At 42.4% G+C, this 27,399-nt stretch overlaps 1 protein-coding gene across 1 annotated transcript in view; it reads left to right on the top strand.

The window, feature by feature from the left end:
* Nucleotides 1-27,399, top strand: part of DOCK5 (dedicator of cytokinesis 5) — a 64,264-nt gene that overhangs the window by 34,150 nt on the left and 2,715 nt on the right. Inside the window, exons 27-50 of the mRNA XM_026863085.1 lie at nucleotides 430-528; nucleotides 3,256-3,350; nucleotides 4,256-4,334; nucleotides 4,890-4,990; nucleotides 6,084-6,142; nucleotides 6,638-6,792; nucleotides 8,374-8,459; nucleotides 8,968-9,124; nucleotides 9,656-9,696; nucleotides 9,809-9,899; nucleotides 10,767-10,886; nucleotides 11,630-11,719; nucleotides 12,529-12,633; nucleotides 13,961-14,102; nucleotides 16,456-16,537; nucleotides 16,739-16,823; nucleotides 17,527-17,613; nucleotides 18,074-18,250; nucleotides 20,313-20,396; nucleotides 21,156-21,293; nucleotides 21,402-21,568; nucleotides 22,351-22,528; nucleotides 24,901-25,039; nucleotides 26,480-26,595. Of these exons, the coding sequence (XP_026718886.1) occupies nucleotides 430-528; nucleotides 3,256-3,350; nucleotides 4,256-4,334; nucleotides 4,890-4,990; nucleotides 6,084-6,142; nucleotides 6,638-6,792; nucleotides 8,374-8,459; nucleotides 8,968-9,124; nucleotides 9,656-9,696; nucleotides 9,809-9,899; nucleotides 10,767-10,886; nucleotides 11,630-11,719; nucleotides 12,529-12,633; nucleotides 13,961-14,102; nucleotides 16,456-16,537; nucleotides 16,739-16,823; nucleotides 17,527-17,613; nucleotides 18,074-18,250; nucleotides 20,313-20,396; nucleotides 21,156-21,293; nucleotides 21,402-21,568; nucleotides 22,351-22,528; nucleotides 24,901-25,039; nucleotides 26,480-26,595 (2,673 nt within the window). The remainder of the gene's footprint in view (nucleotides 1-429; nucleotides 529-3,255; nucleotides 3,351-4,255; nucleotides 4,335-4,889; nucleotides 4,991-6,083; nucleotides 6,143-6,637; nucleotides 6,793-8,373; nucleotides 8,460-8,967; nucleotides 9,125-9,655; nucleotides 9,697-9,808; nucleotides 9,900-10,766; nucleotides 10,887-11,629; nucleotides 11,720-12,528; nucleotides 12,634-13,960; nucleotides 14,103-16,455; nucleotides 16,538-16,738; nucleotides 16,824-17,526; nucleotides 17,614-18,073; nucleotides 18,251-20,312; nucleotides 20,397-21,155; nucleotides 21,294-21,401; nucleotides 21,569-22,350; nucleotides 22,529-24,900; nucleotides 25,040-26,479; nucleotides 26,596-27,399) is intronic.

The raw sequence follows: 27,399 nt of genomic DNA, 5'->3' as shown, positions 1-27,399 counted from the left end.
TTTTTGATAAATCAAAGGTCAAGTTAATGCTATTACCAATATGTTTGCCCTGAGAATTATGGTTGGCCATAGTAAATGATAAAATTCTGAAATCATTTAAGTTGGAAAAGACTTTTAAGACATGATGGAGTGGTTTGTATACATATATATATATATATTCCATTGTTTGGAGGAGGTGTTTTTCTTGCAAACTGTGATCCCTGGGGAGAAAGACAACTAAACCAAGACTTCCTACCTGAAATTTAGGGAGTCTTGACTGGTTTGGGGTAGAGGACTAAACAGTCACACAGACTGATGTAAGGACGTAGATAATCTGGGTTGTGATCAGTGATATTTGAGTAAGCAGAACTCTGAAAGCATCTGCCACACCTCAACCTTAGAGTGCTTAATACAGGAAAATAATAATCTGTCTTGTTTTTCCTATTCTAGGGTATTTTTGTGGCCTGCATGACAGCCATCCTGAGGCAGATGGATGATTCCCATTACAACCATTACATCAATACTTTCAAAACCAGGCAGGACATTATTGTAAGTCAGCCTGGCTGGGGGATTAGCTCAGTCCATAAAGAATTACACTTTGCTTCTGAAAGGTCATTTCCAATTGCTGTATTCAGTCTGGAGCGATTATACTGTGTTCATCAGCAGTGACTTACAGGCACCTCATGCCACAGCCACTGGGGATAGAGTCACATCACCCCTGCTGGGTACACACAGTGGATGTTGCTGACTTAGTAGAGCCTGAGAATAGCATTTGTAGCATTGGGTAAAACCACGTTTACTGACTATTTAAGTCTGTGCAAGTGAAAAATCAGGGACGAGAAGAGTGAATGAAGGTGAAAAGGAAAAGCATTTTCCCCTCTCTTGCTTTCACTCTCTCTTTGTGATCCTCTTCGAATTCTTTACTCTCCTCCAGAGTTTAATTAAACGCTTTAATCTTACTTTAGTGGGCAGCAATGCAAATAGTTCCTTCCATGTTAAAAACTGTGTACAATTCATGTCCCAAAAGATTTTCAGTATGAAACCAAGTGAAACATAACGTTTGAGGTTTTTTTTCTGAGACCCTTAGAATTAGCAGCTGTGTCCAGATTTTTCACAAAACCGCCCAGAAAAGACAGAACCAAACCCAGTATTTATGCAAGTCTCTGAAGCATGACACAGCAACTGTTCTGGCTTTTTTTTTTTTTGTCCCCATACTCCTTGTTTTGCTTTTATTTATTTAGGTATTTAAGTACTGGCTGGAGAAGAGCCTAGAGTTGTGTTCTTCCTGTAAAAGCCAGCTCAAAACCCACGAGAAGGTGTTGGTAATTCATTTTGGATGGCAAGGTGATCTCTCTTTCCCTTGTGCAGTTGGAATTCCTTGCAATCTGTTGAGCAACGTGGCCATCTACAGGACACACACATTTCTGTCACGTCTGCATCGAAAAGGCCATCGGCTGCATTGTCTGTAGAGAGCACCCATCATCTAGTTTTAGAATCGCTTTTTCTATTACCCGAATAAGTTTTTGTGAAGAAATTAAAACCAAAATCGAGTAGATTCAGGAATGCTGCCAGTTGTTCAGCAGTAAATGAGTGAAAAGCTTTTCAGCAGGGTTATATAGACATACTGTGTCTGAGGAAGAAGGGTGCCAGGAAGACAGATCCAATAGATTTTGGAAAAAGGTGAATTCCAGGCAGAACTGAAACAAATTTTATGTTGAGTGGGCCTTAATTCAGAACTTTCTTCCTGAAGAGCAGTTGAGATAGTGGGAGACCGTCATAACTTAAGTTCAACGTCAGGTTAAACACGTGCTTAAAAGCTTTCCTGAACTGTAAACTTCCGATTGAAGCTCAGCTTTCAAGTTGAAGATGTCTTGTTTTATCATACAGTTCTGCATCTTCTGACTCAAATAGAGCGATAGTTCTCCTGTATTTCTGTGTGTACACGTAAAGCTTCTGTATGCAGACATGTCAAGAGAGTGAATTGGATGACCATTAAAACTACCAGCATAACATTTAAATAGATACTGAATGAAGATAACCATTTGTAATCTAATTTTTACAAATCCTTAAATTTACAGAAGCAAGCCCATGTTTGTGGTGGTGAAGTAGCTGTTAATACCAATAGAACATTGCATTTTATTTTACTGCAATAATTGTTTTCATTTTTGTTGTTTCTCGTTGGTTTTTGTTTGCTTTGGTGTTTGCAGCCCTGGCATTGCTCCGTTGCATGGTTGGTTTAACACTTAGAAGTTAATTCGTACCTTCAAGGTGCCCCGTGTCAAGTCCAAACCCTTCCGTCAAGCTCTGATTTAATAATGCCTAAAGGATTTTTACTGAGGCAGCACCAACTGCCCATTTCTCCCTCTACGTTGATGTCACTTGCCAGTTCTTTAGGGCAAGCTGTTCAGCTCAACAGAATGGCTTTTTTTTTTTTTTTTTCTCTGTGATCTTTGCAAGGCGGTGATTTCTCATGTGACCTCCTTTATGTCCCTCTCATTTTTGAATGCTGATGTGCTGCCTTTGTAGAGAGAATGCTCACAGGTAGCATTCAAATCTGCAGAGACCACAATATAGAGATCAATATTCTTATATTACCTTCTTTGCTCATCTCTCTTCTTTTTCCTTTTCCTTTTTTCTTACTGTACGATTCAACCTTGCCTTGTGGAAGTCTTAAGGTGTGACACAGCTTTGTTTGGAGCAGTTTGTGCAAAAAGCATTTAGTGTCTGTGCAAAAAGTGTGTTTTCTGCAGTAACGTTCTAAACCACGTGTCTGTTGCCATGTTCACTACCTCTCTTTAACTATCCTTCTTAAACTGCACCAGAAAAGACTTAGCTGATCGGGGAAGTGAAAATACATGATAATTTCTACCTTTGTAGAAGACCCTGCATAGGGCTGTTACACTGTCGCCGTTCAGACATTTGGAAACAAGTCCTTGGAATATTGGTTTTGCTTTTTAATCCAGCTTGTGCACCAGAACTCCCTACAAGGCAGCTTAATTCAAAACAGTAAAGACAGATTTAATTAAACAGATCAACATGCTCTCTGGAATTATTTCTCCTTCTGTAATTGAATGGATGAGATGTCAGAAATAATTCAGTTATCGGAATATACCCACACAATAGGAGATCATTTTTAGGAGGTACAGTGTATTGATTGCTAGTCAGTGCAGTCATTAATCAGGGCAATTGCAAACATTTGCATTTCCCTATATTTTCATGTGGATATAAGACTAGCGGATTCAACTTGATGGGCTGTGGTTTTTATTTTTCCGACAGGACTTCCTGATGGAAACATTCATTATGTTTAAGGATCTGATTGGAAAAAATGTCTACGCAGCTGACTGGATGGTCATGAATATGATGCAGAGCAGGTATATAGTTGCTGCTATTTTAAGTTTTTGCTATTTTTTTGGAGCCTTTCTGGTTCTGAAAGGAGGGTGACTCACACAAGCAGGCTTGAAAATCACTGGAGTTACATGCCTTATTTTCTTTTACAGTTTCAGAGTGATTTAAATTAGATTTCAGTAAATTGTGGCACATGCATGTTTCTGTTGTTGGAGCTGGAAATCTTTCTTCTCCTGCCCAAAGGCACACATCATGCAGTCTGTCATCCCTTATCTGCTGGAGAGTGCAGCATAAATCAGAAAAGCCTTTCTGGTTTAATTCTGGGGGAATCACATGGCAAACATAAAGCTAGAGTTGGACATAAGTGTGGTCTAGGGTTTAGTGTGCTCTCCTGTAAGGCAGAACTACCCAGATTCATTTCTGTATTCTGTTGTGGACTTTGTTTGGCCTTGTGTGAGTCAGTCTCTCCTCAGCCTCTACCACCGGAATGGCTTTGGCTGTGCTGGGTAGCAAAGCCTGGCCTAAACCTGCCATCCACCACACCGGTGAGTTTAACATTCCCACGGGTGGTATCAGCAGAACCCGGGAACAGAATGAAGAAACAACAAGCGTGTGACTCCTGCTTGCATGGCACAGTCATGCAGGTCATCTTCAAAACGGAGGCAGCGTAGCTCCGCTGTGTCGTGGAGGACATGAAAGTGGAGGGTTCCTGAACGCTCCAGTGCTGAGGGTAGGCTAAACTTAAGGGAAGCTCCTGTCCGGAGTGATGCTGCACTGCCAGGGAGGTTGGATGGCCCAAAAAGTGTTTGGTTTTTTCATCCACCTCCGGTCAAGGTTTCTTTTGTTCAGAAACAGAATAACCAGTAAACCCAGAACTGCAATGTTCTTTTTTCAAGACCCATCTTTTATTGGATGTTTTAATTTCTTCCAGGGTTTTCCTCCGGGCAGTGAACCAGTTTACCTCTGTACTCAACCGTTTCTTTCTGGATGAAACAAATTTTGAACTCCAGGTAATTAGTTCCAATTTTATTTTTTTTTTCTGGATTTTCTTACGGACCCCAGGCCTCAAAGGCAGGAAGAACAAACAAATCCCACTGTTAATAAATTTGCTGATATGGAGCATCCCTGTAGAAAATGTCTGTAGTCTTTTATGGAGAAGCAGCAGAATGCAAAGCAGTTCTGAACTACAGAACTGTGGTTAGTACAGCAATAAGTTGGAAGCGAATACAACGGCTGCAGGCTTTACAAGGTCAAGCTGAGCAGCGTGCTGACCGTAGCTGGTTTGTGCTTGACTAGCTAAGAACAAAATACCGTATGGGTGTACCCGCTGTCATTTCATTTAGTTGGAAAGTACAAGCTGAAAAGAGTGAGAAATTTTAAGTTGCTGTAGGCTTCTGGCTTGCCTGCTGCACCTGAGAACACAGATCATCTCCAGCTCGCTGTTGGTACCTTCCTCATTCACACTGACCTGGGACGCTGCAGCATTTGGGGCTCTGGAGCTCTGCTGTGCTAGTTAGTGCTTTTCCTTTGTCTTCTCCTATTTTAGCCTTGTTTCTCTTCCACAGCTCTGGAATAACTATTTCCATTTGGCAGTGGCCTTTCTTACTCATGAGTCCCTCCAGCTGGAGACCTTCTCACAAGCCAAACGCAACAAAATTATCAAGAAGTGAGTTTACATTTAAAAGGTTTCCAGGCCTTTCTGCTTTCAAGAAGCTTCATTTGTGCTGTTCCAGACATACCCCGTACAACCTTCGAATGAGAGGAAGCATGCCATGGAACTGCTTGATTAATGAATGATGATAAAGGGAGGGGATGAGGACAGATGTCAGGTTTTTACATTGTGGATGTCTCAGTCTGGTCAGACAGATCCTGAGTTGTTTGAGCTGAATTTAAGCACCTTGCCAAAAGATTCTTTCCCACTGTAAAGTCTGTCATAGAAGACTTGCCATAGTTCTGAAAGAGTACCTTATGTGATTCCTCTGGAAGGTAAGAAAGGATCCTAAAAGCCCGGTGACTCCTTAGTCCTCTCTCCTTGCATTTTCTGTTTTGAAAGTGAGAGCACTTCCGAGGCATTCAGAACCCAAAAGCAGCAATTTTTAGTATTACGGCCAAGTAATTTTAATTTGGCTAAATTCACAAAGACACTGAGCAGCTCTTATTTCTGCATTTAGCTGGTCTCAAGTACCTAAATATCTTCGTAGATCTTGTCACAGAATTTTGTTAGGACTTACATAGTTAATGGTTGCTATCTTTTTTTCTGCAATAATGACAGTTTTAAGAAGCCTGGTAATTAAATATTTTTGCATTCTCTCGATGTCAGCAGTTAAAGCTTTAGGGAAAAACACCAAATACAACAAAATTCTGGGTAGGATTTCATGAAGCAGCAGGGCTGCAGCTTTATTCAGCTCCCTGGGAGTCTGCAGTCTTCTCTCATAATGGCATGTGGCTCTTCTCTGTGCATTGAGGATTAGTGCTGGGCAGGGTAGGGAAGAAAAAAGATGAGGTGAACATCTACCAAACGTATCTAATATTGAGGAACTACCTAGTAGACCCTTAGTAAAGAAGATTGTCTGCGAGACCCCTTGATATATACGCCCAGCATATTCAGGTTTGTGTGTGGTGGTTTGTTTTTTTTTTAAGGAGAGGGTAATAGATTTTGTGGGTTTGCCATCAAATTTCCTCAGCATCTTTGCAAAGGTAGTTTCAATGCGTAGGCCTTTTTCATCTTTTTCTTTCTTAAATACTTTTTTTTTTTCTAGGTATGGGGACATGAGGAAAGAAATTGGCTTCAAAATAAGGGATATGTGGTATAACCTGGGTGAGTTCCAGCTCAAGAATTATCTTTTATTAAAGCTCTCAAGCTGGGTTTCAAATCCTTTATTTCTTTATAAAAGCTGCTCGCGTTTAATGTGGGGAAACACACAAGGTTCAGCTGTTTCAGTGCACAAAATCTCTTCTTTTGTGAGTAGTTTGCAAAAGCTAATCTTTTCTCATGTCAGCTGCGGAGATAATTTCTTAGATTTCATATAAAGGATGTTCTGCCATGTGAAGGACGGGAGTAGAATTTTTCAGAGAGCCTTTGTGATTTGCCGCATTGTATGCAATTCAGCTCAATTATTATCTTGGACTATTCTTGAATTTTGGAGCTGTAACATGTTAATTCTACCTTAAGTAGCTATTATCCACATAAAATGTGCATTCTAAGCAGAATATCTGCGGTTTATGGGCTTTGCTTTAGGTGAATAATGTGCTTAAGACATTTGGATATCCAAATCCTGCCATTAGGATGTATCTGACTTTGAATTTCTTGCAGGTCGCCACAAAATAAAATTCATTCCAGCAATGGTGGGCCCAATCCTGGAGGTAACCCTGGTCCCAGAGCCTGAGCTACGGAAGGCTACCATTCCCATCTTCTTTGATATGATGCAGTGCGAGTTTAACTTCAGTGGGAACAGAAACTTCCATATGGTAACTGAGCCTGGTATCTTCAGTACAGATGTTCCACAGTAGGCGCTGGGCAAGCAGAAGAGAACATTTTAACAAAAACCAAACAAAAAAACTCCCCCCACACAAGCATTGTGCCAAACACTGGGGAGTTCTTGTCAAGGGGTGTGTAGGAGTCGGGACTCTTCGGTTCTGTCCCTGACTGTACCTTTGCGTGACTTTGATAAGTAATGAATTCCTCTGGTTTTATACCTCTCTGTAGATGTGTGAATGTCCGTGTCTTAACTGTGAAACAGTTTGGAGACTCTAAGGGAGTACTCTAAAACCTAATGTCGATTTATATTTATAATAGCAACATAAATTCCCCTCAGGGCAGATCTTTGGCTGTAAATGTAAGTTACTGTAGAAGAAAACTGCTGCACAGCCAGGTGGCAGGACTACGTAGCAGCTTACATACTCACTAGTCCCTCCTTAACTACCAATCCCACAATACTGATGCTGCCATTCTGGGAAGGTGAACAGTCCTACAAAGGACAGACACGCTTTGCTTGAGGCTACACAAGTAAAAGGACAGAGCAGGGAACTGGACCTGGATCCCTGAGTTCCAACCCTGTGCTAATTTCTCCAGGAGTTACCTTTTACTGCTACTGAGAAAGCACCAGAAAGTAAAGAAGGAAAAAGAGGAGCTTTGCTTTTGCCCTGAGGTTAAGTTTCGCTGTGGTTTCTAAGGACTTATTCTTGCATCTTTCCTCTGGGGATATCAGACATTAACATCTGAACTGGCAGGCGGGGGACACTGTAGCTGTGCTGTAGACAGTCTTCTCCCTGGAGATGGGTCAGAGCCATCCATCCAAAAGGCAGCCACCTTGGCATTTCAGAGCCTTGTCAGATGTGACGTGATCCTCCCACCAGCTTAGGCCCAGCTTCAGTGTGCACAGGGGATCGTTCTTCCCTTGGGGTCATCAGTCTTCGGTGTGGTTGGCCCCAGGGTCTTAGGGGGGGTTGGAATCGGTAGGAGGAAGCGGGATGTGTGTGGCATGGATTTTGCATTCCAGTGGCATCTCTAGACTAGCTACAGTTCTGAGACACTGTCCTTGACCTGCTTGCACATAACAGGGCATATCTTCGTGGCTAGACAGTCACACAGGGCTTGGTTCTTGCAGCAGGGAAGCAGCTTCGATTAGTAGTCACAAGTGTTTATGATGGCCGAGAGCTGTGAATTGCCCTTAACTGACGGTACTTTAGTTTCTTTAGGGTGAGGGAATGACCATTCTGTAAACTGGCTGCTGGACTGCTGTTCCATCCTAGCAAAACTGAGCTGCTAACGGGTGGGGGAGAAGGGGAAGAGTTACCCCAGGGCATGACACTCCAGTGACTGTAGGATGAGAGAGGGAGGACTTGTATTTCCTCACTACAATCGTGCCATTTTGCCTTCTTAACCATTTTTATTCTGCTCCAACAATGAAAGCATCCTCTGGCTTGGCTTATAAAACCCGTGTCTGATGGCAGGGCAGTTCAGAAACACCAGCCGCAAGCATTGCTGATCTTCACACCGCACCCGTGAGAGTTGCTGTCTATTTGATTGTGGTTTTTTGCCTTTTTCAGTTTGAAAATGAGTTGATAACCAAGCTGGACCAGGAGGTGGAGGGTGGCCGAGGGGATGAGCAGTACAAGATTTTGCTGGAGAAACTGTAAGTTTGATAAAGAACGTGAATAATGTGGAGGCTTTTTTTTTTTTTTTTTTTTTTTTTTCCCTAATTCATTACTCTGGTGAATAGTGAGAAAGTGCAGTTGACAGTGATCTTAATGCTGTAGAGGTATTCTGAGACTGATTGCCTTAAAATGATGCTTTTGCCCTGGAGCAGCAACTTGCACAACTACCCTGCACTTGGAGATGAAAGCCTAGAGGCAGGTGCCAAACGGGCAAGGGGGTTGTAAGTGGAAGAGCTTGGAAACAGCAGGCTCAGAGTTAAAGCAAAATCAGAGCCTTTTTTTAGCACCAAGTGTAGAACCCAGGTTTTTGACCAAGACGTCACACTTTGACCTGCCTGACCTGGGTGTCTGTGTGAGAGTCTCTGTTCAGGAAACGTGTTTGACTCCGCTAGCTGAATGGCTTTTGGGTAACTTACCCTGCAGTTCTGCTTACGGCCGCTCAGAACGTACCTGAGTGTTCCCTTCTGTCTCTGTGTACCTCTGCAGCCTCCTGGAGCACTGTCGGAAGCATAAATATCTGTCTTCCTCTGGAGAAATGTTTGCTTTGCTGGTCAGCAGCCTGCTAGAGAACTTGCTGGACTACAGGACCATCATGCACGATGAAAGCAAGGAGAACCGCATGAGCTGCACTGTCAACGTGCTGGTATGGGGAAGGCTGGGTTTGGATCCGGGTGCTTCTTCGCTGACCTGGTTGTTGTGGATTCTGAAGGATTTTTGTTGTTGTTGTATTTGGTAGGGTTTTTGGTAGTTCTTACACCATTTCTGGTTAATGATGGGCCAAAATCAGGTCACCAGCTGTAACACGTAGAAAGATGGACAGTCCAGAACCAAGTCACGTGGCTGGTCCTTGTCTACATGGTCCTTGTCTACATGTCTGAAGCCCTGAAAGACAGGGGCTGATAGTTTGGGAAATGTGGGCTTAAGTCCCTATTCCACTCCAAAGAGCCTGTATAACTTTAGCCAAGTCACTTTCTCACTTTGACTTACTTTTCCAGAGGTGTTAGTAGCCCCACCTTACATTAAAGGGATGGTTGCAGGGATGTATGTGCCTGAGTATGCAAAAACAACAGCAAAGGTCTTTGAAATATCTAAATCTGATGCTTGTCTAGAGGTGATGATGCAAATCCATGGTGCTTTACATTGTAAAAGTTTGACTTTTTTCTGTTCTCGGCAGAATTTTTATAAGGAAAAGAAACGAGAGGACATTTATATCAGGTAGGCTGTTTCCCTCCATATACCTGTAGAGAAGCCTTTATTTCTCTTGGTGTTCTGTGAACTGATAGAGGACTCATTCACATCAAGTAACCATTGCTTTTCGTTTATTTAGGTATCTGTATAAACTCCGGGACCTGCACACAGACTGTGAGAACTTCACAGAGGCAGCGTACACTCTCCTCCTCCACGCAGAGCTGCTCCAGGTATCAGCTAAAGCCAATTTTAGTTTCCACTGTCAGGGTATGGGTTTTAAATGAAGTGTAAACAGCTCAGAATAAACCATTCACCTTTGTTTTTTTCTTTTTTTAATGTGACTTCGCATTACCTAGGGTGCTGGTGGTCATTAAGAACCTTCACAGTTGTGCAAACTGCACAGCAGCTAAATGGATGAGAGCAAAAACGTTATTCGCATCAATTTGTTATCTACTCTTGGTGAAACAGAGAGCTGTAGTGAGCCGGGAGAAAACGTCCATGTTTGGGATCACAGTGCAGTTTTTTCCCCGCTTCTGTGTGAACAGTGTAAAATGCATTAGCCTAAGCCATCTTAATTGGGATCTGTCGATCTCTTCATGTCTTCCATGCATTCCGTTAGTGTCTCTACATAAGACCTTAAACCAAAATCACACCAGTTTCGCAGATATAATTAAACTTGTAGTAACATCTTAAAGTGATTTTTAAATGACTAAAAAAAAATTTAAAAATTCTGATGAATTCTTAAACTGATTTAAAATGAACTTTTAATGTAGAACAAATTTCCGTGGAACTGAAGCTTTCTGGCTACTTACGTGTGTAGTGGGAGAGCATAATCTGATGTTTTTCCTGAGCGGCTGGCTGGGGTGGTTTAAGAAGTCACTGCTTACTGGCTACTTGTTGTTCTAACCATGCTGCGGAGATGCAGTGTTTGTGTGTATGTTCCTTATATCACTGCAAAACTGTCTTGCTCTCCCTTTCACTGATGATGGATTTGTCCTGAATGCGTCCCTGCAGAAGGCGAGGCTGGTCACTGGAAGGATTTGTTACTCTGAAAATGCTCCTGTTCTTTCAACTTTGCCTTTTTTCCTCTGTACCAGTGGTCCGAGAAGCCATGTGTCCCTCACCTCCTCCAGAGGGACAGCTACTACGTCTACTCACAACAGGAACTCAAGGAGAAACTCTACCAAGAAATTATCTCCTTCTTTGACCGGGGCAAAGTGAGTCTCTCTGCGGTGTTCTTACAGCTCCCTGGTAAACCCTTGGCTTGGTGACCGTAGCTGGCTGAAATTGGTTTCAAGGGTAAAAGCAGGTGTGATTCCCTAACAGGCCTTTGATGCTTAGGCCTGGCTTTTCGGTAGGGACCACAGTACTGGCCACGAGCAGGGCATGTTGTCCTGGGCACGTGTGAATTCTTCCATTTCCTTGTTAGTCAAAGAGCATCTAAAAAATGACAGATACTGAATAGATGAGAAAACACTGAAGTGTTTTCCTTTCTTTTTGTGGGTAAATGGCTTGGGTCAGGTTTTTGGCATTGCAGTGGGCACGGCGTTAGCTGCCTGTTGGGTTCTAAATGAGACAAACCCGAGGGAGCCTGACGCAGGGAATGAAGTATTAGTGTAGGAGGGGACCACCTGGGCTTCTCTCCTTTGCTGTTTAGACATGTCCTTCCACCTCTTTGTGCCTCAGTTTTTTTTCCCTATCAGGAGTAACAATAGAAACCTTGCTTTGTAAATCCTTTTCAGATCTACAAATCAAAAGAGCAGTGCGACTATAATAGCTGTGGCAAAAAACGTACAGCGTGGAGTCGAAGGGAAAGTTGGCAGTGCATTAAAGTACTGCCTGAATTAAAATCAGCTGAATTTTTTGTTTACCTATCTGTGGTAATGAATGCTTTTAACTGAGTCTTTTATTTTGCTTGTGCTCTTCTTCCCCCACCTGCCTCCCTTCATCCTCCATGGAGATGTGGGAAAAAGCCATTCAACTAAGCAAAGAGTTGGCTGACATGTATGAAAACAAGATCTTTGATTATGAGGGACTCGGTAATCTCCTGGTAAGATTTTTTTTTTTTTTTTCCTCCATTTTCAGCAGGCTGCTGACTGCTTAAATTAATATTGTTGAGCAGGATAAGCCCAAATACATTTATGTTAAAGACAAACAATCCAACATAACCCCCATGGTTTTGTAAAGCTTAATATTAGAAGAATGATTTCATAATTTTTTTTTTTTTGAAGTGTGTGGTTTTGACCTTGTAATTAGCCTGACAATATCGTGAGCAGATGTTTTGCCTTCTTGGTGTTAATCAAATAAGGTAACATTTGCATGATGTACTTTCAGGCTCCGTAAATCTCATCACCTTGTTACTTCTGTGGTAAAACTGCTGTGGATGAAAACAGAACTATAGAATCATTTTGGTTCTGAATTATGTTTTTTTAGTGGTTAAAGATGTAACCAGATGGTCTTTATGTTCTTTCATATGAGAATCATCTGCCCGGTTTTATTTCTGCCAGTTCCCTGACATTTGTCACCATTTGTGTCTACTCAGTTTCAGAACATATTTATTTTTAATTTGTGTTGCAATAGTTAAGGATTTCAAGTATCCTTCTGGAATCCTAAAAAACATGGCATTGTTCTCATGTTTGCAGACCAGGAAATGAAGTTGATTCTGGCCCAGACAAACCAAATATTTAACCAAGTAAATGGATAAGTATGAGATAGAGTAGCAAAAAAAAAAAAAAATTGTAAGAAGTATTCTGTAGGGGAGAACTAATAGATGAGGAACTGTCGCAGGGAATGTGAGCTACAGTCTGGCAATAACCTTGAATGCTCCAAAGTGAAAATGCTGGTGCCTTTCTTTTTCAGAAAAAACGAGCTACTTTTTATGAGAATATTATGAAGGCGATGAGACCACAACCAGAGTACTTTGCTGTTGGATACTATGGTCAGGGTTTCCCCTCTTTCCTCCGGGTAAGAATTCTTCAGCGCTGAAGCTCTGGAGTGGTGGGTACCCTAAAAGTCACAACTTTTGCAGAGCTTCCAAGAAGATTCACATGCCAAACTCTTTTTCCTTTGAAGGACACTGAGAGATCTACATCCCTTAAGGATTTCAAAGCATTTCAGTGTATAAAATGAGACAAGTAAAGAGACCAGATTTTTTTGTGTTATGAGCTTTGATAAAGTTAGTGCATGGCAACAGGGTTTGTTAGATGGTTGGTGTGTTCTTATATGGACTTAAACAGAATCAGCCTTTTGTATTTGTGCCCTGTACGCTCCTCAGAAATATGATTGTTGCCATTAGAAAATGTTTAGCTTGTAAAGAATTTATCCCGTTGCTTTTTCAGCCTGAATCAACCTAATTTTCAGGATGTGGATCATTTCAGTGCTCAAGTACATTAGTGAGAGTCTGTCCCACGCAGAATTAAAATGCAGAGGTGCTTCCTGTTTGAGATTGCTGCTAAATATTGCTAATCCATGCTAGCTGTAATACAGGAATCTAACCAGGGTGAGTCAGATGGCCAGGGTGCAGCATACTAGAAAATATTCCTGACTATCACTTAAGGAACATTTACATTTTCAGACTGGTGTTGTTTGAGTTTGCTGGCCTTAACTGGAAGCCAAGCTTAATGAAAAATGAAAATGTTAACTTGGAACTGTGTAAGTGGATGACACAGAAGGCTTTCACCTCCAGGTCATGTTTTTGAATCCATTCCTTCTAGAAACCACCACTGCTTGGTGGCCAGTTTGGAAAAATAATTGGCCGTGGTCTGTTCTTTAAGTCTGTAGTGCAGAACTGCCATAGCTGGCTGTTTTGTTAACAGTAGTTGAAGAGGGTCAGGAATGGAACGGAGGTAAAACTCCTGTCTTTGTGCATAGGGAGATCCCTCAGTTAACTCACACCAAAAGTGGTCTGGCAAGGAGCGTGCTGTTCCCCACATTAAAGAACTTTTTGGCGCACGTGTTCTCTTAAAATCCGTCCCCTGACTGAGATTTTCTGTGTTGAATGGGCGAGTTCTTAGAGTGCCGGAAAGCATGAACCTGTTCGATAACGCTTGTATGTGGAACAGTGAATTTTCTACACAAGTATGAGGTTGCCATTGCAGGGCCTTGCTCCGGGAGTTGCTGTGTTCTCACTCCAGCCTGTGTTTCTTCTCTCACGTGTTCCGACTGTCTGTTAAGCTAGGAGACAGCCCTTCATGCAAACTAGATCTCTGAGACTACTCTGTCTGTTTGGAAAGCTCTTTCTCATTGCTTTGTTTAGTGTTAATTCTCTTTTTTTTTCTTCTGCAACCCACAGAATAAAATTTTTATCTACCGTGGCAAAGAGTATGAACGAAGGGAGGACTTCAACCTGAAGCTCTTGACCCAGTTTCCTAGTGCTGAGAAGATGACCAGCACTGCCCCTCCAGGAGAAGAGATCAAGTCTTCTCCTAAACAGTGTATCTTTTGGTTTTAATACTTTTTGGCACATTCAAGATCTGCCTCTTTCCTAGAATAATGGAATTGGTGAACAACAATAACAAGCTAGGAGATTTGTTCCAGGGGGACTTCAAAGGCAGGCACTGGGCATAAAAATGAGACTATCCAGGATTGCAGTAGTGAACTTAAACACATTGAAAAAGAGAGACAGCTTGATATTGTCAAACTAGTTGCTGTTAGGATGAAACCTTAACAGGTTGCAGGTCAGGATCTCTTGTGCCACCGTCTCAAGCAGGTGGTGCTGACTGCTGTAGTATAAGTGTGACCCAGTTTGATATTTCTAGGTGAAAGAGGTAAAATACGAGCAGTAAAAGTGGGATACACAGAAAGTGGAAGCACTCTTCCTGCTTGCAGTTAACCAGCGTTTATGAAGTGGCTTGGTGATTGTTTTTTTTTTCTCTGGAAGAAGTGTGAAGTGATTATGTTGATGAAGGTGGTTGGGTGAACAGCCCTTCTATTTAAAAAAAAATATATAAAAATTATTATTTCTTTATGCTGGTGAAACTCCAAACTCTGCATCAGAGCACACCACTAGGTTCAAGATCCTCTTTCTCTTAATTGTGAGCATGACCAAGTACAACCTAGTGAAGATGCTTCAGGTTCTTGTCTGTGACTTCCAGTCTGTGGCAGGTGTGCTCCGAGAAGATGTACATCAGTAGAAACCAAATTACTGGGCTTCTAGCCTGTGTTATACAAGCCAGTGTTATTCAGGCCAGACTAGAGAATCTGATGGTCCATTTTGGCCTTAAAAGTCTGTGTACAAAGGCACAACTCAAGCAGTGATACCAGATGCTTCGCTTGCAAGAAGCCTGCCAAGCACTAAATCCACATAGGAAATTAAAATCCATTCAAGACCAAACTTGGTATCAAAAAATGCCTCTTCTATTGCTGCTTTGTTTCAGCTACTTCCTTTGCATCTGTTTGTGTTTGTTCTAATGTTTTTGGCTCGAGATGAACCTGAACTGCAAAATTTGGATCCAGATCTGAACTCTTCCCAAAGTTTGGGGGTGTTTGGTTCCGGGTCTTTGGCATAGCCCCATTATAAAGGGGAGCAGCTGCATAGCTTGGATTCGGTACAGGTTCTTCTCGGACTCTTACAAACACCTTCTGAAAAGATGAGAAGTTTGAGTGCCCAAATCACTGTTGTGTTAGGCAGGGGCTGATGGTTCTGGAGTTTAATTTCATGCTTTTTTAACCTCCGTTGTCTCAGGCTCTTTTTTACTTTTGCTTACAGTCTGTTTCCTTGCTCTTTTGTGATAAAATGCCTTGTTCACCCTTTGGTTGTATCATAACAATGTACTGGAGATACCAGTGAGCCGTGCCCAGTCTCAGGGAATGCCTACACACATACAGAGGCTCCATCTTCCACCAGTTCTGAACTGGAAGCTGTAGAGCATGCTTAGCATGGCACGGAGCCCAAGCGAATAAGCTCTCCTGAGAGAAAGACTGTAAGGTGGCGATCTAAGGTGGCGATGCGGTTTTGGGTTCAGATTTGGCTGCCATCCAGCTGGCTCTTCAGTGCAGGCAGAATGACCTTGCCTCTGCTTGAACTACCCTCAGTGAAATAAAGGATGTATGGGGCTCCCCTACCCGCCGGTAAAACGCTGCCATTTCGAGTGCAGTTGGTAGGTGTTTCGCAGCAATTGTCAAATTGTTTATGCTTTCCTTTTCCGTACAAGTTTTTACTTCTGTAAAGCCCTCAATACAGTCCTTAAAACAGAACTCTGGAGAAGGAATAACATTCTAAGCTGTTGTGCTTGGGGATACTATTACTAACTTTTATTTTTCATTTCTATCTTAGTTCACAGGTGCTGAAGATGAAGGAGATATTCACTGATTAAAACCAGCCTACTTTCTTGACTTAGCTTTATTGATCTAAGAAGTGGGAGGGAGGGACAGCTTCACTGGGCTGAAGGAATCTGACAAATAACCGTGGGGTGGTGGGACAGAGAGAAGAGACAGGCACATCCATTACAGAACCTAGTACAGAATATTGTTTTCCTGTCCCCGAAGTAGAAATCAGTAGCACCCAGGTTTCCCAGGCATTTCACCAGGGAATTTCAATAGTAGGAACTGTTTGTACAGCCCTTATCTTTTTGGGTTTTTAGTTCATGAGTAGCATACGAACTACAAGAAGCAATATAATGTCTGTGATTGTTGATGAACTAGTAAGTATTTTTCTTCAAACTTGACAAGAGCGCAGGGAATTGTTGAGAATTCTGACATTTGATGAAAACGGGAAGGGTGTTTCTCTCCCTCTCCTGTTTTCCCAAAAGGATTCATAGTTTTTCATCCTTAACTATAGCTGCTCAGATGTGCAGTGCTTTATTGTGAAGCCTGTGATGAACCTGCCACCTAATTATAAAGATAAACCTGTTCCTGAACAGATCTTAAAGTAATTTCTTTTCCTTTTCCCTCAATATTACCTCTGTATTTTTCTCAACTAGCCTAAGCACAAGATGGAGTGCCTTTGTATCTTGTGTAAATGTTTCACAGTCCTGTTTAAATTTGCTTGGTTTGGGGAGGAAACAGAAGAACGTTTGTGTAAGGAGGATGGGAGGTGAGTAGGCTCATCATTTACTCTGTTTCTTTCCAGCTACTACAGAGCAAACGAGGTGCAGCAGTTCACACACTCCCGACCGGTCAGGAAAGGAGAAAAAGATCCAGAAAACGAGTTTTCTGTGAGTCCTTTCGCTTTTGATGCCAGCTGCCTTGGGTGTCTGTGCTATGAGAAGACTGTTCTATGCATTTATTTATTTTGTTGGTGGCATTTTGAACGACGCGCTCACAATTATTTTTTTTTTTCCTCCACCTGTGGCAATGGAGTTTTGCTATAAAAATGTAGGAGAAACAAAGGGCTGCGCTTCACATTGCAACCTTTACATAAAGCCAGTGTAATAATGTCAAGGGGCTCTGTAGCTGAAGTTGTAACGTTCACAATCCTTGATCTAGAATCTCTAAATATTGTGCTGTCTGACGCAGCTTCCTACAGAGTACAGCTGTGTGCCTGGTAGATGATGAATGTTGAGGCTCTCCTTAAGGAGGCCAGCCTCTAACCATGAAGGATCAGTTCAGCTTCAGGCCAATTTTTAAGATTTGCAGTGGAGGGCGAGCTGTGGCTGTAGGGTAACAGTAGGGTAACTGATAGTGGTCCACATGGAGGGTAACAGCCTGCTGCTGGAGATGTTGGTACCATTTAAATACATGTGGTATTTCTTGCCAAAAACACTGGCTTCCATCCCAGTTAGTGAAGGTGAAAATCATTGTGTAAGTTCTGCCAGGTAGTGCTGGAAGCTTGGTTCCATGCTCTACCTTGGAAGAGAATTGAACTGCAAGGCTGGCATTTTCCTTACATCTTGGGATTTTTTTTCCTTCTCTAACTAGAATATGTGGATAGAAAGGACAACCTACACGACAGCGTATTCTTTTCCAGGCATCCTCAAGTGGTTTGAAGTCAAACAGGTTACAACGGTGAGTTCTGCACATGGGCTGAGTCTCATCCCCCCACCAGTCTTTCATGAAGAGTCTTGTGACAGATAGGGCTACTAGTCCTTCCACTCTTGGACGTGGCACACCAATAACTTCTGCTTCGGATAAAATGAAACGTCTGTCTTCGTTGATGTGCTTGTCTTTTTATGCCATTTTGCAGACAGCTCTACCCAAGGCTGCAAAGTTCTACATTGACTGTATAATGCTTGGGAGAGTGGTTACTTGTGTAACATACTCTCCAGCCAAGTCCTAAACTGTTGTTCCTTCGGGTTAAGTTGTAGGATCATTCTTGCATTCATCTCCAGATGGCAACCTAGTTAGCCCAGGGGGTCCAAAATCCTCTGTTGGAAACTACTGAGTTGCCATTCATATATGAGGCATTACTTAACTTCATATTCAGTGGAGGTGAACGAAGATTTATTCTGTTTCTTCTTTCTGTCAGGAAGAGGTCAGCCCCTTGGAGAATGCCATAGAAACGATGGAGCTAACCAATGAGAAAATCAGCAACATTGTCCAGCAGCATGTCTGGGACCGGAGTCTTCCTGTACATCCTCTCTCTATGCTCCTGAATGGGATTGTGGACCCCGCAGTCATGGGGGGATACACCAACTACGAAAAGGTCGTTCTCACATTTATCTCTACCTCAGTCTGTTGACCTCTACAATGTTGACGACCTGGCTTGAAACATGGGAGATCCAAGTTGAATTTTCAGCTGTTACTCAGACATAGTGTGTTCTGTAGCTGTACCTGCATGTTCAGAGCTCAAAAAAGAGGAGAAAAAAAAGATTTCCATTAGACTGCAAGGTGGAAACCCCCCAGATCTTTAGTGTTTAGTTTTAGTGCTGTGCGTTGCCACAGAGATGAATGATCCAGCTCTTTTGGGCCTCATTTACAGTGGTGATAATAACATGATCCTACCTCGTGGGGGCATTGAGGTGTTTGGTCAGCCCAATGAACGGTGGAAGTTAACAAAGACAAGCAAAAGAGCTAGCCTTTCTGCATTGATTAATATCAAATGGTAAGGCAAATGAGGATTTCTCTTTCCAGCAGATAATTTGTCTTTAGAGTCTTGCAGCAAGAGCATATATTACAGGAAAAAAAACAGTATTCCCTACCCAGGTTTATTTAGTTGACTTCAGTTGAACGGCGTACATTCTGCCTTTTTTTGTGATGTTTAACTTAAGCTGTTTATTCCCAGCATCTAATGTTGGTATTCCCAGCACAAAATATATTGCTTATTTCCATAAACTGAATGGATGGTGTTAAAACATGTAATTCTCCTCAGATGTGTTCCAGTCACATGAAATGAAGTGCAAAAGTTAAATGGGAGAGGGTCTGATTTATCTGGGGTCGAACTCTGCTGATTCCAGAGGAGTTGCGTACTTTGCCAGGGCTGAATTTGGCCTTAAATCCTCCCGTTTTATGAATTAAGGTTGACATAAAGTTTAGAATTACGAAAGTGGGAAAGCAGTTAAAACTAGGAAACACAAAGTATCCGTAACCACATCTGGAAATACTCATTTCTGGTTCATATTTTCCTATTTCAACTGAAGATCAGGACAGAACATTTGGCTTTTGTGGGCGGCTAAAATCTTGAGTTTTAATTGTTTCATTGTAGCCAAAAGCCAAAGTCTGCGTTTTTTAACATGGGCTTTCTTCTTGCAATAATTAAACACTTGCAAGAAAAATCCGCTGGGACCTACCCGGCAGTCCTTTCACGGGCTAACCTCCTCTTGACATCAGCCTTTTCCAGAATCATACCACCAGGCCTATAAACACTTGTACATACAGTCCAGTTAATGGAACCCAGAACTAAGAAATACATGCAGAGGCTGAGATAGATCAGAGACGCGTTTTAAAACCAAATGAAAAATTATTAGGGATTTTATCTAGGAAAAAGAAAAATTAAATTCTTCTGACCAGGAATTGTGATACGTTTCAATGCCCTACACTGTAGCACAGAATGTCAATTGGCACAATTTTAAGGCTTCAGTCCAGGGAAGTGTAGTTGTGTTTGTTCAACTTTAAACCGATAACAGATTGTGTTAATTGAAGGTAAACACATAAGAAGCACAGACTAAAGGTGCTTTGTTGAATCAAAACTGTGAGTCAAAACCTTAACACAGCCTTTATTTCTACAGTGTCTTAGTAACAAGCCCCATGTGAAAACGTTGTACTGAAGGGCTTAAATCGTAGAGGAAATTGCAGGCAGGAGATGCCCCGTTCACCTTTCCGCAGCTGAGGTTGTTTGCTTGTCGCTGTGTACTGTGGGTCACTCAGCGCTGAAAACGAAAGAGGCTTTTTGGAGTGAGAACTCAAGAGACCGCTCTGCTACTCGCATTTGAGCGACAAGTAATTATTAGTTGTTCAGATCCAGACTGTTCTATGAGAGGGGCATTGGAATTGAGGAAAACCCTGCCAGTGAAGCGACTTGTTTTACATATCTCTGTTTCACTGATAAAAAACCAACCCAAAAACTTTTTATTTTAAACATAAAAGTCTATTTTGTTCTCAACAAATAACCGTGGTTCTTTGCTATCTCCCTGACACAAAGCTGAGGGACAAAACTTGGTTTTAATGTGAGGAATAATGGCAATGAATTGCTTTTAAAGTACAGGGATCCTTCACTCAGAGTGAACTGTGAGAGCAACGTGGGGTCTGTATCGTCTCTTTGCTTTCAGGCCTTTTTCACAGAGAAGTATCTTCAAGAACGACCTGAAGATCAAGATAAAATTGAACTGCTTAAGCACCTAATTGCTCTACAGGTATGATATTGGGAAGGTGCACATGAGTGCAGATGTTTTTCCAGCATTGTTGTTTTGGAACAGTAACGCAGATAAATGCTATAAGAACAATCTGGATATGTGCACAGTTGTTTTTTTTTTTTATTTTAAGGAAGCTGCTGTATTCTAAAATTGACATCTAGAATGTTCCATGTAGCTTGTGTTGCTCTGAAATGCTATTCTGAAATATTTGCCAAAGTTGCAGATTTTTTCCTTATGAGTGTAATGAAGTATCCGTTACCTTTTCATTAAATCATCCCACCTAACGTTTTGTCAGTCTGACCCTGAAAGTTGCCTATTTGGACCTACATAGCAATGAAAAATTGCCCTGTTTTCTCGGTATGCAAATTCCATCCCTGCAGACCAGTTTTTACTGGTTTCCACACAACAGAGCCCAGTTAAAGCTCCCCCACTATCGTACAGCTGCGGAAGCTAAGAAGTGATACTCCAACATTTTACCGCGCTGTGTTTTCCAAAGCGGAATGTGGAATCTGAGCGGGGAAGAGAGAATCATCGGTACAGATGGGGAAGGTGTTTGTGTGTCTTGAACGCATGAAGCTCAAACAAACAGTTTACTACAGTGTCACGAGTTATGAGTCGGCGGCTGATTGCTTTTTTTGCCTCTGCAAACTCAAATCGCATTGATTGGGGTCTGAGATGTGTAACATTCATAGAAAATTCCTGCCTGGAAGAGGAGAGCTGGTTTGTCCTTTTGTAGCTTCATTTTGTTCCTCCTTTCAGATGCCGTTGTTGGCAGAAGGGATTAGGATCCACGGTGAGAAGCTGACAGAACAGCTGAAGCCTCTGCATGACAGGCTGACAGCCTGTTTCAGGGAGCTGAAGAAGAAGGTGGAGAAGCAGTATGGTGTGATAACTTTGGTAAGCCTACCTGGTTCTTTAGTGTTGTGCCTTAAAGCAGCACAGCTCTCCCCTTTCCCACTTGTGAGTTAGTGTTACATGATTTATCACAAGCGTGTTTGTCTGCAGCCTCCCTCCCTCACCGAAAGGAAACAGAGCAGGTCAGGCTCTGTCGTGTTGCCCTATATCATGTCTTCCACGCTGAGACGGCTCTCTGTCACATCCGTGGCGTCTTCTGTGGTCTCTTCATCTTCCACGTCATCTGATAGCACTTCCTCCAGACCGGGTTCAGATGGGTTGGTAATCAGCCTTTACGTGTGATTTACAAGAGTGGGGATATGCCTTTGCTGGAATTAGTTACTCTTAAAATGGAAGATTTATTCCACGCCCAACAGTAATACCTACCTGTTTAAAACTTTAAATGGAGGCTGATGTTGTTATTGCATTTTACAGAGAGGGAGTTTGAGGCACAGCTAGGGATAGTGCTGGGAACGGAACCCACAACTGTGTGTCTCTGGAGTCCCAATTATCTGCATGATGCTGAAGAGGGATGGAGGCAGTGTATTTCAGATGAGCACTCCTGTTTCTCCGGAGTGCTGGAGAACAGAGGTGTAAGATACTACAAGGTAATTTAGTTTGATGTGGTCTGCAAAGAGGTATGGTACTCGTTCCACCAGCTGTTTGCAGCTGCATGCGTGGCATTAAAAAGGGCTGCCACATGTGGAAGCCTTTCCTGATGGTACTTCTCTACATCTAATTTGCATCTGTGAGAACCAGGGAGTTGGGGTGACTTGCTCAAAGTCCCACAGCAGACTCGGTGGCAAGGCTCGGCATAAAATGCAGGTCTGGCTCCCTCTGCAAGTAGATCCCACTTTAGCCTGTACATAAGACATAATACTCAGAATTGCCAGGGGGACTTAGGAGCAGAAATCTCACTGAAAATTCCATGGTCATAACTCAGTTTTTCACAATAATCTCTTATGTAAACTAAGAGATCACAGCTTTTTAACAGACAGTGCTTTAAATGTCTGATGGACTAATGTTTCACATCTTTTCACTCTTTTGGTGTGGGCCACAGATCCATTCTGGAGCCTCTCTTGGAGAGAAGAATCTCAACAGCTTCCAGAGCTGAGGAGCTGCCCATGAAAGAGGATGGTGATAACCGGATTAGCAAACTCAAGCGGAAGGACTGGAGTATTAGCAAGTCTCAGGTTATTGTAGAGAAGGAGCCAGAAACGGAACTGACTTCCAAAATGGTAAAAAAAAAAAAAAAAAAAAAAAAAAAAAAAAAAAAAAAAAAAAAAAAGCAATAATAAAATCCACAGCAGGAGATTTTAGTGTTTCCGTTGCTTTTGGCCATGTTTGTCATTGGGAACTTCATCAAATAGTGGGAGGGGTTCAAATACCAAAAGCCTTGGTCATCTGAGTAATTCTTGCTTTTTTGATTTGGAAAATTTGTGTCACAGACCAAACTGCAGTTTGGCTTAAGGTGCAGACTGGAAACACGAGGCACGGATGTTTCATCTAGGTGCTCAGTGCCCTCATTTCTTGTCAGAGCAGAGGACTGCGTGATGCGCTCAGCACCGCGTAGGATTGTTCTGTTTTTGTTGGAGCAAGCAGATACTGCAAGCCCACTCCAAAATCCAGCTGGCAAGCCAGATGTTCAGCTGCTATCAGTCAGCATCACTGCACAAATCAAATGTACTGCAAGGTGAAGATCAGCTTGATAGATTGGGGAGTTGGAAAAAAAAAAAGAGCTGGTAGTTAAGTCACCAGTTTGGGTCTTTGAAAAACTTGCTCTTCCAGTTTGTACTCTGCTCCAGACCTCCTGCATGAGGGCAGGAGTGTTTACTCCTTGTGCAAATTATTTGCACAAGAGGAATAAAAGAGAATCTGTACCCCCACAGGAGTCTTGTAAGGAGGAATATGAGGGAGACTGTTAGGCATTAAAGTTGGCAGTGGGGTTCAGAGTGATCACCTAATACAAACAGATAAATTTCAGCCCCAAAGAAGAGTTGTATGACCTTGGAGTATTATCCTGATTTAAGCAAAGACTGTTACACTGTGAGAATTAGGCATCTGAGTATTTAAGGTGGTGGCTCGGTGATACTAATTTGACTTAACATGGGCTGTGTAAATAATGAGAAAACATGAGTTCTTCTGTTTCCCTTTCTCTCCCAAGATCTCAGCTGAATTTGGCAGGAACAGGTTGTGCTGCTATATATTCAGGAATTCTCATCAAATCTGAGCAGTGCTGCCAGCACTTGGAGCCTGCAGAATATTTATAAAAAGGGGAACTGTGGTTCTAGAATCGTGTCATTTGGTATTGACAGGCTTTCCACTCCAGAGGAAAATCTGGGGTTGTAAATATTAGTGGTTCAGGAGGCCTGGCCCTCTGCCTCTGGAAGAGCTGCCATTGAATTAAATGGGTTTAACCCACAAAGCGTGATGTCAGCCGCTGGTCGCTTTATTAAGTAAAACTAGAGGGAAAAGATCTGGGAGAAAGCCTGTTAGTATCGACCAGTTCACTAGGGCAGTAAGGCACCTCTGTCCAAGACTTTGCATCGCAGAGAGCTGAGAGATGCAAAACAGAAGACCCACCCTCCCTTCTCCCCCCGTATCTCTGAGGGCAAACTCCGTGTGTGATCAGCTTACCGAAGCGAGTGAGCAGTCGAGGGTTATAATCGTGCTTAAGAACATCGCAAAGGACAGAGAAAGCTGGGTTTTATAGCCGGTCTGTTCCACGGCCACATAGTGCAGCAGGAGAATTGGGCAGAGTGATTTTATGTGCCTCTTGACTAAGCTGCTTGGGAGTTAGAAAGCCAGAGGGAACCCAAGGTTTGCTGGACGTCCAGCAGCTTTGGTTTTTATAAGTTTTATATTCACTGTACACCCGTGTGTGGTCCCTTCTGCGCAGCGAGAAATACTGAACTGCTCAACGGTGGAGAACTGATCTCTGAAAGAGCCCAGTGAGTTTAATTACGTGTGTAAGGGACAGCCTTCTCTGAAAAGCAATAAGTATTTCAGAGGACCATAATATTCATGCCCTGGACTCTTGGGACCATATTCAGATGGCCTCGTGCTTTGAGTGAAGAGCACAGAGGACACACGTGGCGCTGGAAGGAGTTGGAACTACATCTCCCGAGTCCCAGATGCAAGGGATTTGCTCTGTAAAGCCTGAAGTAGACTTGTTTCAGAGCCCGAAGGCGCTGGATGATATTAGCAGTCCTGACTTGCACCCAGAATTTAATCTTTTTTTCTGTTTGGAAAGACTTTGGGGTTTTTTTCCCCCCCAAATTTCACAGAACTGCTAGTCAAATGCAGCCGCTTGTTAGCCTGACGTCTTCGCTTAGTTAATACAATAAGGTTGTTAAAAACAATTTACTACTGCTACCCAGTTAGTGAGGTCCCACAGAAGACGGGATGTGTCACAGGAGCCCAGCGTATGCCTTTTGACATGGCTTAGCCAGGGCGGTGGCTTCACTCTTACGTTTCACCTGAATGCACCTTTCTTAGGCACGGCTTTTCCAGAGCATGTTGATGCCTTTGTGACAGGTCTGAATATCTGATACGTGTGCAGCAACCTTGCTGACTTCTAAAGGTTTTGTTTACTCTTTGTTTCAACCAGGGCATGTCAGGAAAAGCACAAAGGCCAAAGAGTCTTCAGCTAGGAGACAACAGACTGACTTTGCTTCAGGGTTCTTCTCTCCAGCAATCAACGCCTCGCACCCCACCACCCATCACTCCCAAAACCCCAAGAACCCAAAGTAAGTTCTGTTCTAGAGGTATTGCCACATCCTTCAGGGCACTACCTGCAGTCCTTGGAATTGCTGTATGTGTGCTGAGGTAACCTCGCTGGGGAGGGAGGAACTGCTCTGAAGTAGTTCACAGAAAGTGGCTGTTAATGTTTGTGGAGTTTTTGTCAGATAACAAAATTTGGCAGTGTTATCAAAGGCACTGTGCACATACTTGCGACTTACATATCACTCGTCAAAATTAGTATATAGGAGGAATTGCAGAGAATAGTTTTTATCTTTTTCAGTTTGTTGCTTGTTTTCTCTTGTATTGACTTGTGGGAAGGGATATTAAACCTCAGGGTGAACATCACGTGCCATCAATGTAGATGCCTGTCAGTTCATCCAGTCAGGCGGTTACAGCACATCCTGGAGGAACAGCCCCTCTGAATTCACAGGACGGAGCTGCATCAATCCAGCATGGTATTTCTGATCAGCTCTATGGCTAAATTTTCTGGGCTTTGTTAATTCATGAACAGTCACTCCCGTCACGTGGTTAAAAAGTCTCAGGAGAAGTTTCTCCGTAGCTTGGAAACTCAGCTCATAAATGTTACACCTGAAAGAGATGGAATTTGTCTTGAAAAATTAGCAAAGTGAACAATTTGTGCAGTTATCCTTCCTCGCATATCCAGTAAGCTCTGTAGTTAATTCGGAAGCAACATATAAATATGGCAAAGGTGAAAACATAAAACTTCCTTGCTTGCTTTTGCATTTCTCACTCTACTGCTCTTTCTTTAAAACAACAGAAATTCATATGTAGGACCTGACTGTCCTTTCTCTTGTGTGTATATAAATTCAGAATCCAGTGTAGATAATGAACCGAACTAGCAGAAAACTCTTGTGAGAGGATTAAAACCAAAAAACACATATCAGGGTGGAGTGACAACTAGAAATGCAAACAAATGCAGGAATATACTAAATGAAGAAAGATCTGTGAAAGTAATGTGAAACCTCACTCTTCTACTTAGCAAGCAGTTTTAATTGCCATTAGTAGCAGGACAGCTTCCCAGAAATTCCTCTGAAGTTTGGGTACTTATCTACTCCATCAGCTGGAGTTAAAATCAAAGTGAATTCTCAGGTTGAGGCCCAGGCTGACAGGAAACCCCACTGAACATTGCAGATGTGATAATGGATTCCATTTTCTGTTCTCTCAGGCATGCATTTTTCACATAAGCTTAGATTCATTTGATGAAGATAGAACTCTTCTGGGCATTTTGAATTTAAGGGAGATACGACTGGGGTTCTGGTCTGACATATCCATTCTGGTTTAGTTGCTAAAGCAGAGAAGTGTTAGCGGATTGAAAGCAGAAGATATTAAATGAATCTCCCTTAAAATTCTACATGGTCAATCCCTTTTCCCATTCCTTTTCTGCCGAGTTTAACGTCTTTTCTTGCTATTGTTGTTGCTTCTAGGTTTTCCCTCACTGCAGGCTGATGGATTGGCAAATGCTAGTTTACAGAGCACTCCGCCCCCACCTCCGCCCAAAAGCAAACCCTACGAGAACAGCAACCCGAGGAATTCTGTGGAGGTAAGGAAATGAGAGCTGACATTTCTTTGGAAAACAGCTTTTGAGAAAGAGCCACCAGTGGAATTTTCCAAGCTGCTTCTAGGGTGGTGCTACTTGAAACTTGTCTAATCATTTTACTGGTTCACTCCCTGAAACCACAAAAGAATAAAAAGTTTTTTGCTTCAGGAGAAGGCTGTCAAGTGCAGTCCTTTTTTTTTTTTTTTTTTTTTTTTTTGGGTTGTCCTTGGTTAGGCAAACTGTGTGGCAAGGGTGGGAAGATATATTGAAAACAAGCAAGCGCAATGATAGAAAAGTTTCAAAAACATGATCAGGATGAAATAGCACAGTGATCTGGTCTTGAAAAAGAAGGGAAAAAAATCACACATTTTCAGAAATGATAAATGTCGTCTTTGAGTCCTCAGCTCAGAAGAATTAATTTTTCAAAGTATGCATCATTAGTCACTTAAACCAGCCTGTATTTATCACTGTTTTACCCACAGCCTTTTTCTCAGTTTCATGAAGTTGGTTTCCTTCTAGGAATGTCAAATTGCCACTTTTTTTAATGCTGCATATCACTAATGGTTCTCTTATACTCTGGGATTCCAAACAGCGCGCAAATACTCTGGTCATTGTGTCAGAATCTGCCCCTGAATGTGGGTGATGTGGAATGATGTGAGACTGTAATGGCTTACCAGTGCACAGCAACAGAAAGCATCCTTTGGAAACTGTGTCTTCCCCAGTCCAATTTCCAAAGAGGATTTACAGAGTACCTTAGCGGGACGAACTGCAGTTTGACCAAGAAAAACTTAAAGAATGATCGCACTT

The sequence above is a fragment of the Athene cunicularia genome (assembly GCF_003259725.1).
Source record: "Athene cunicularia isolate RWA chromosome 22 unlocalized genomic scaffold, athCun1 chr22_part1, whole genome shotgun sequence".
Classification (NCBI taxonomy): domain Eukaryota; kingdom Metazoa; phylum Chordata; class Aves; order Strigiformes; family Strigidae; genus Athene; species Athene cunicularia.
This window is presented reverse-complemented; position numbering and strand designations above follow the sequence as displayed.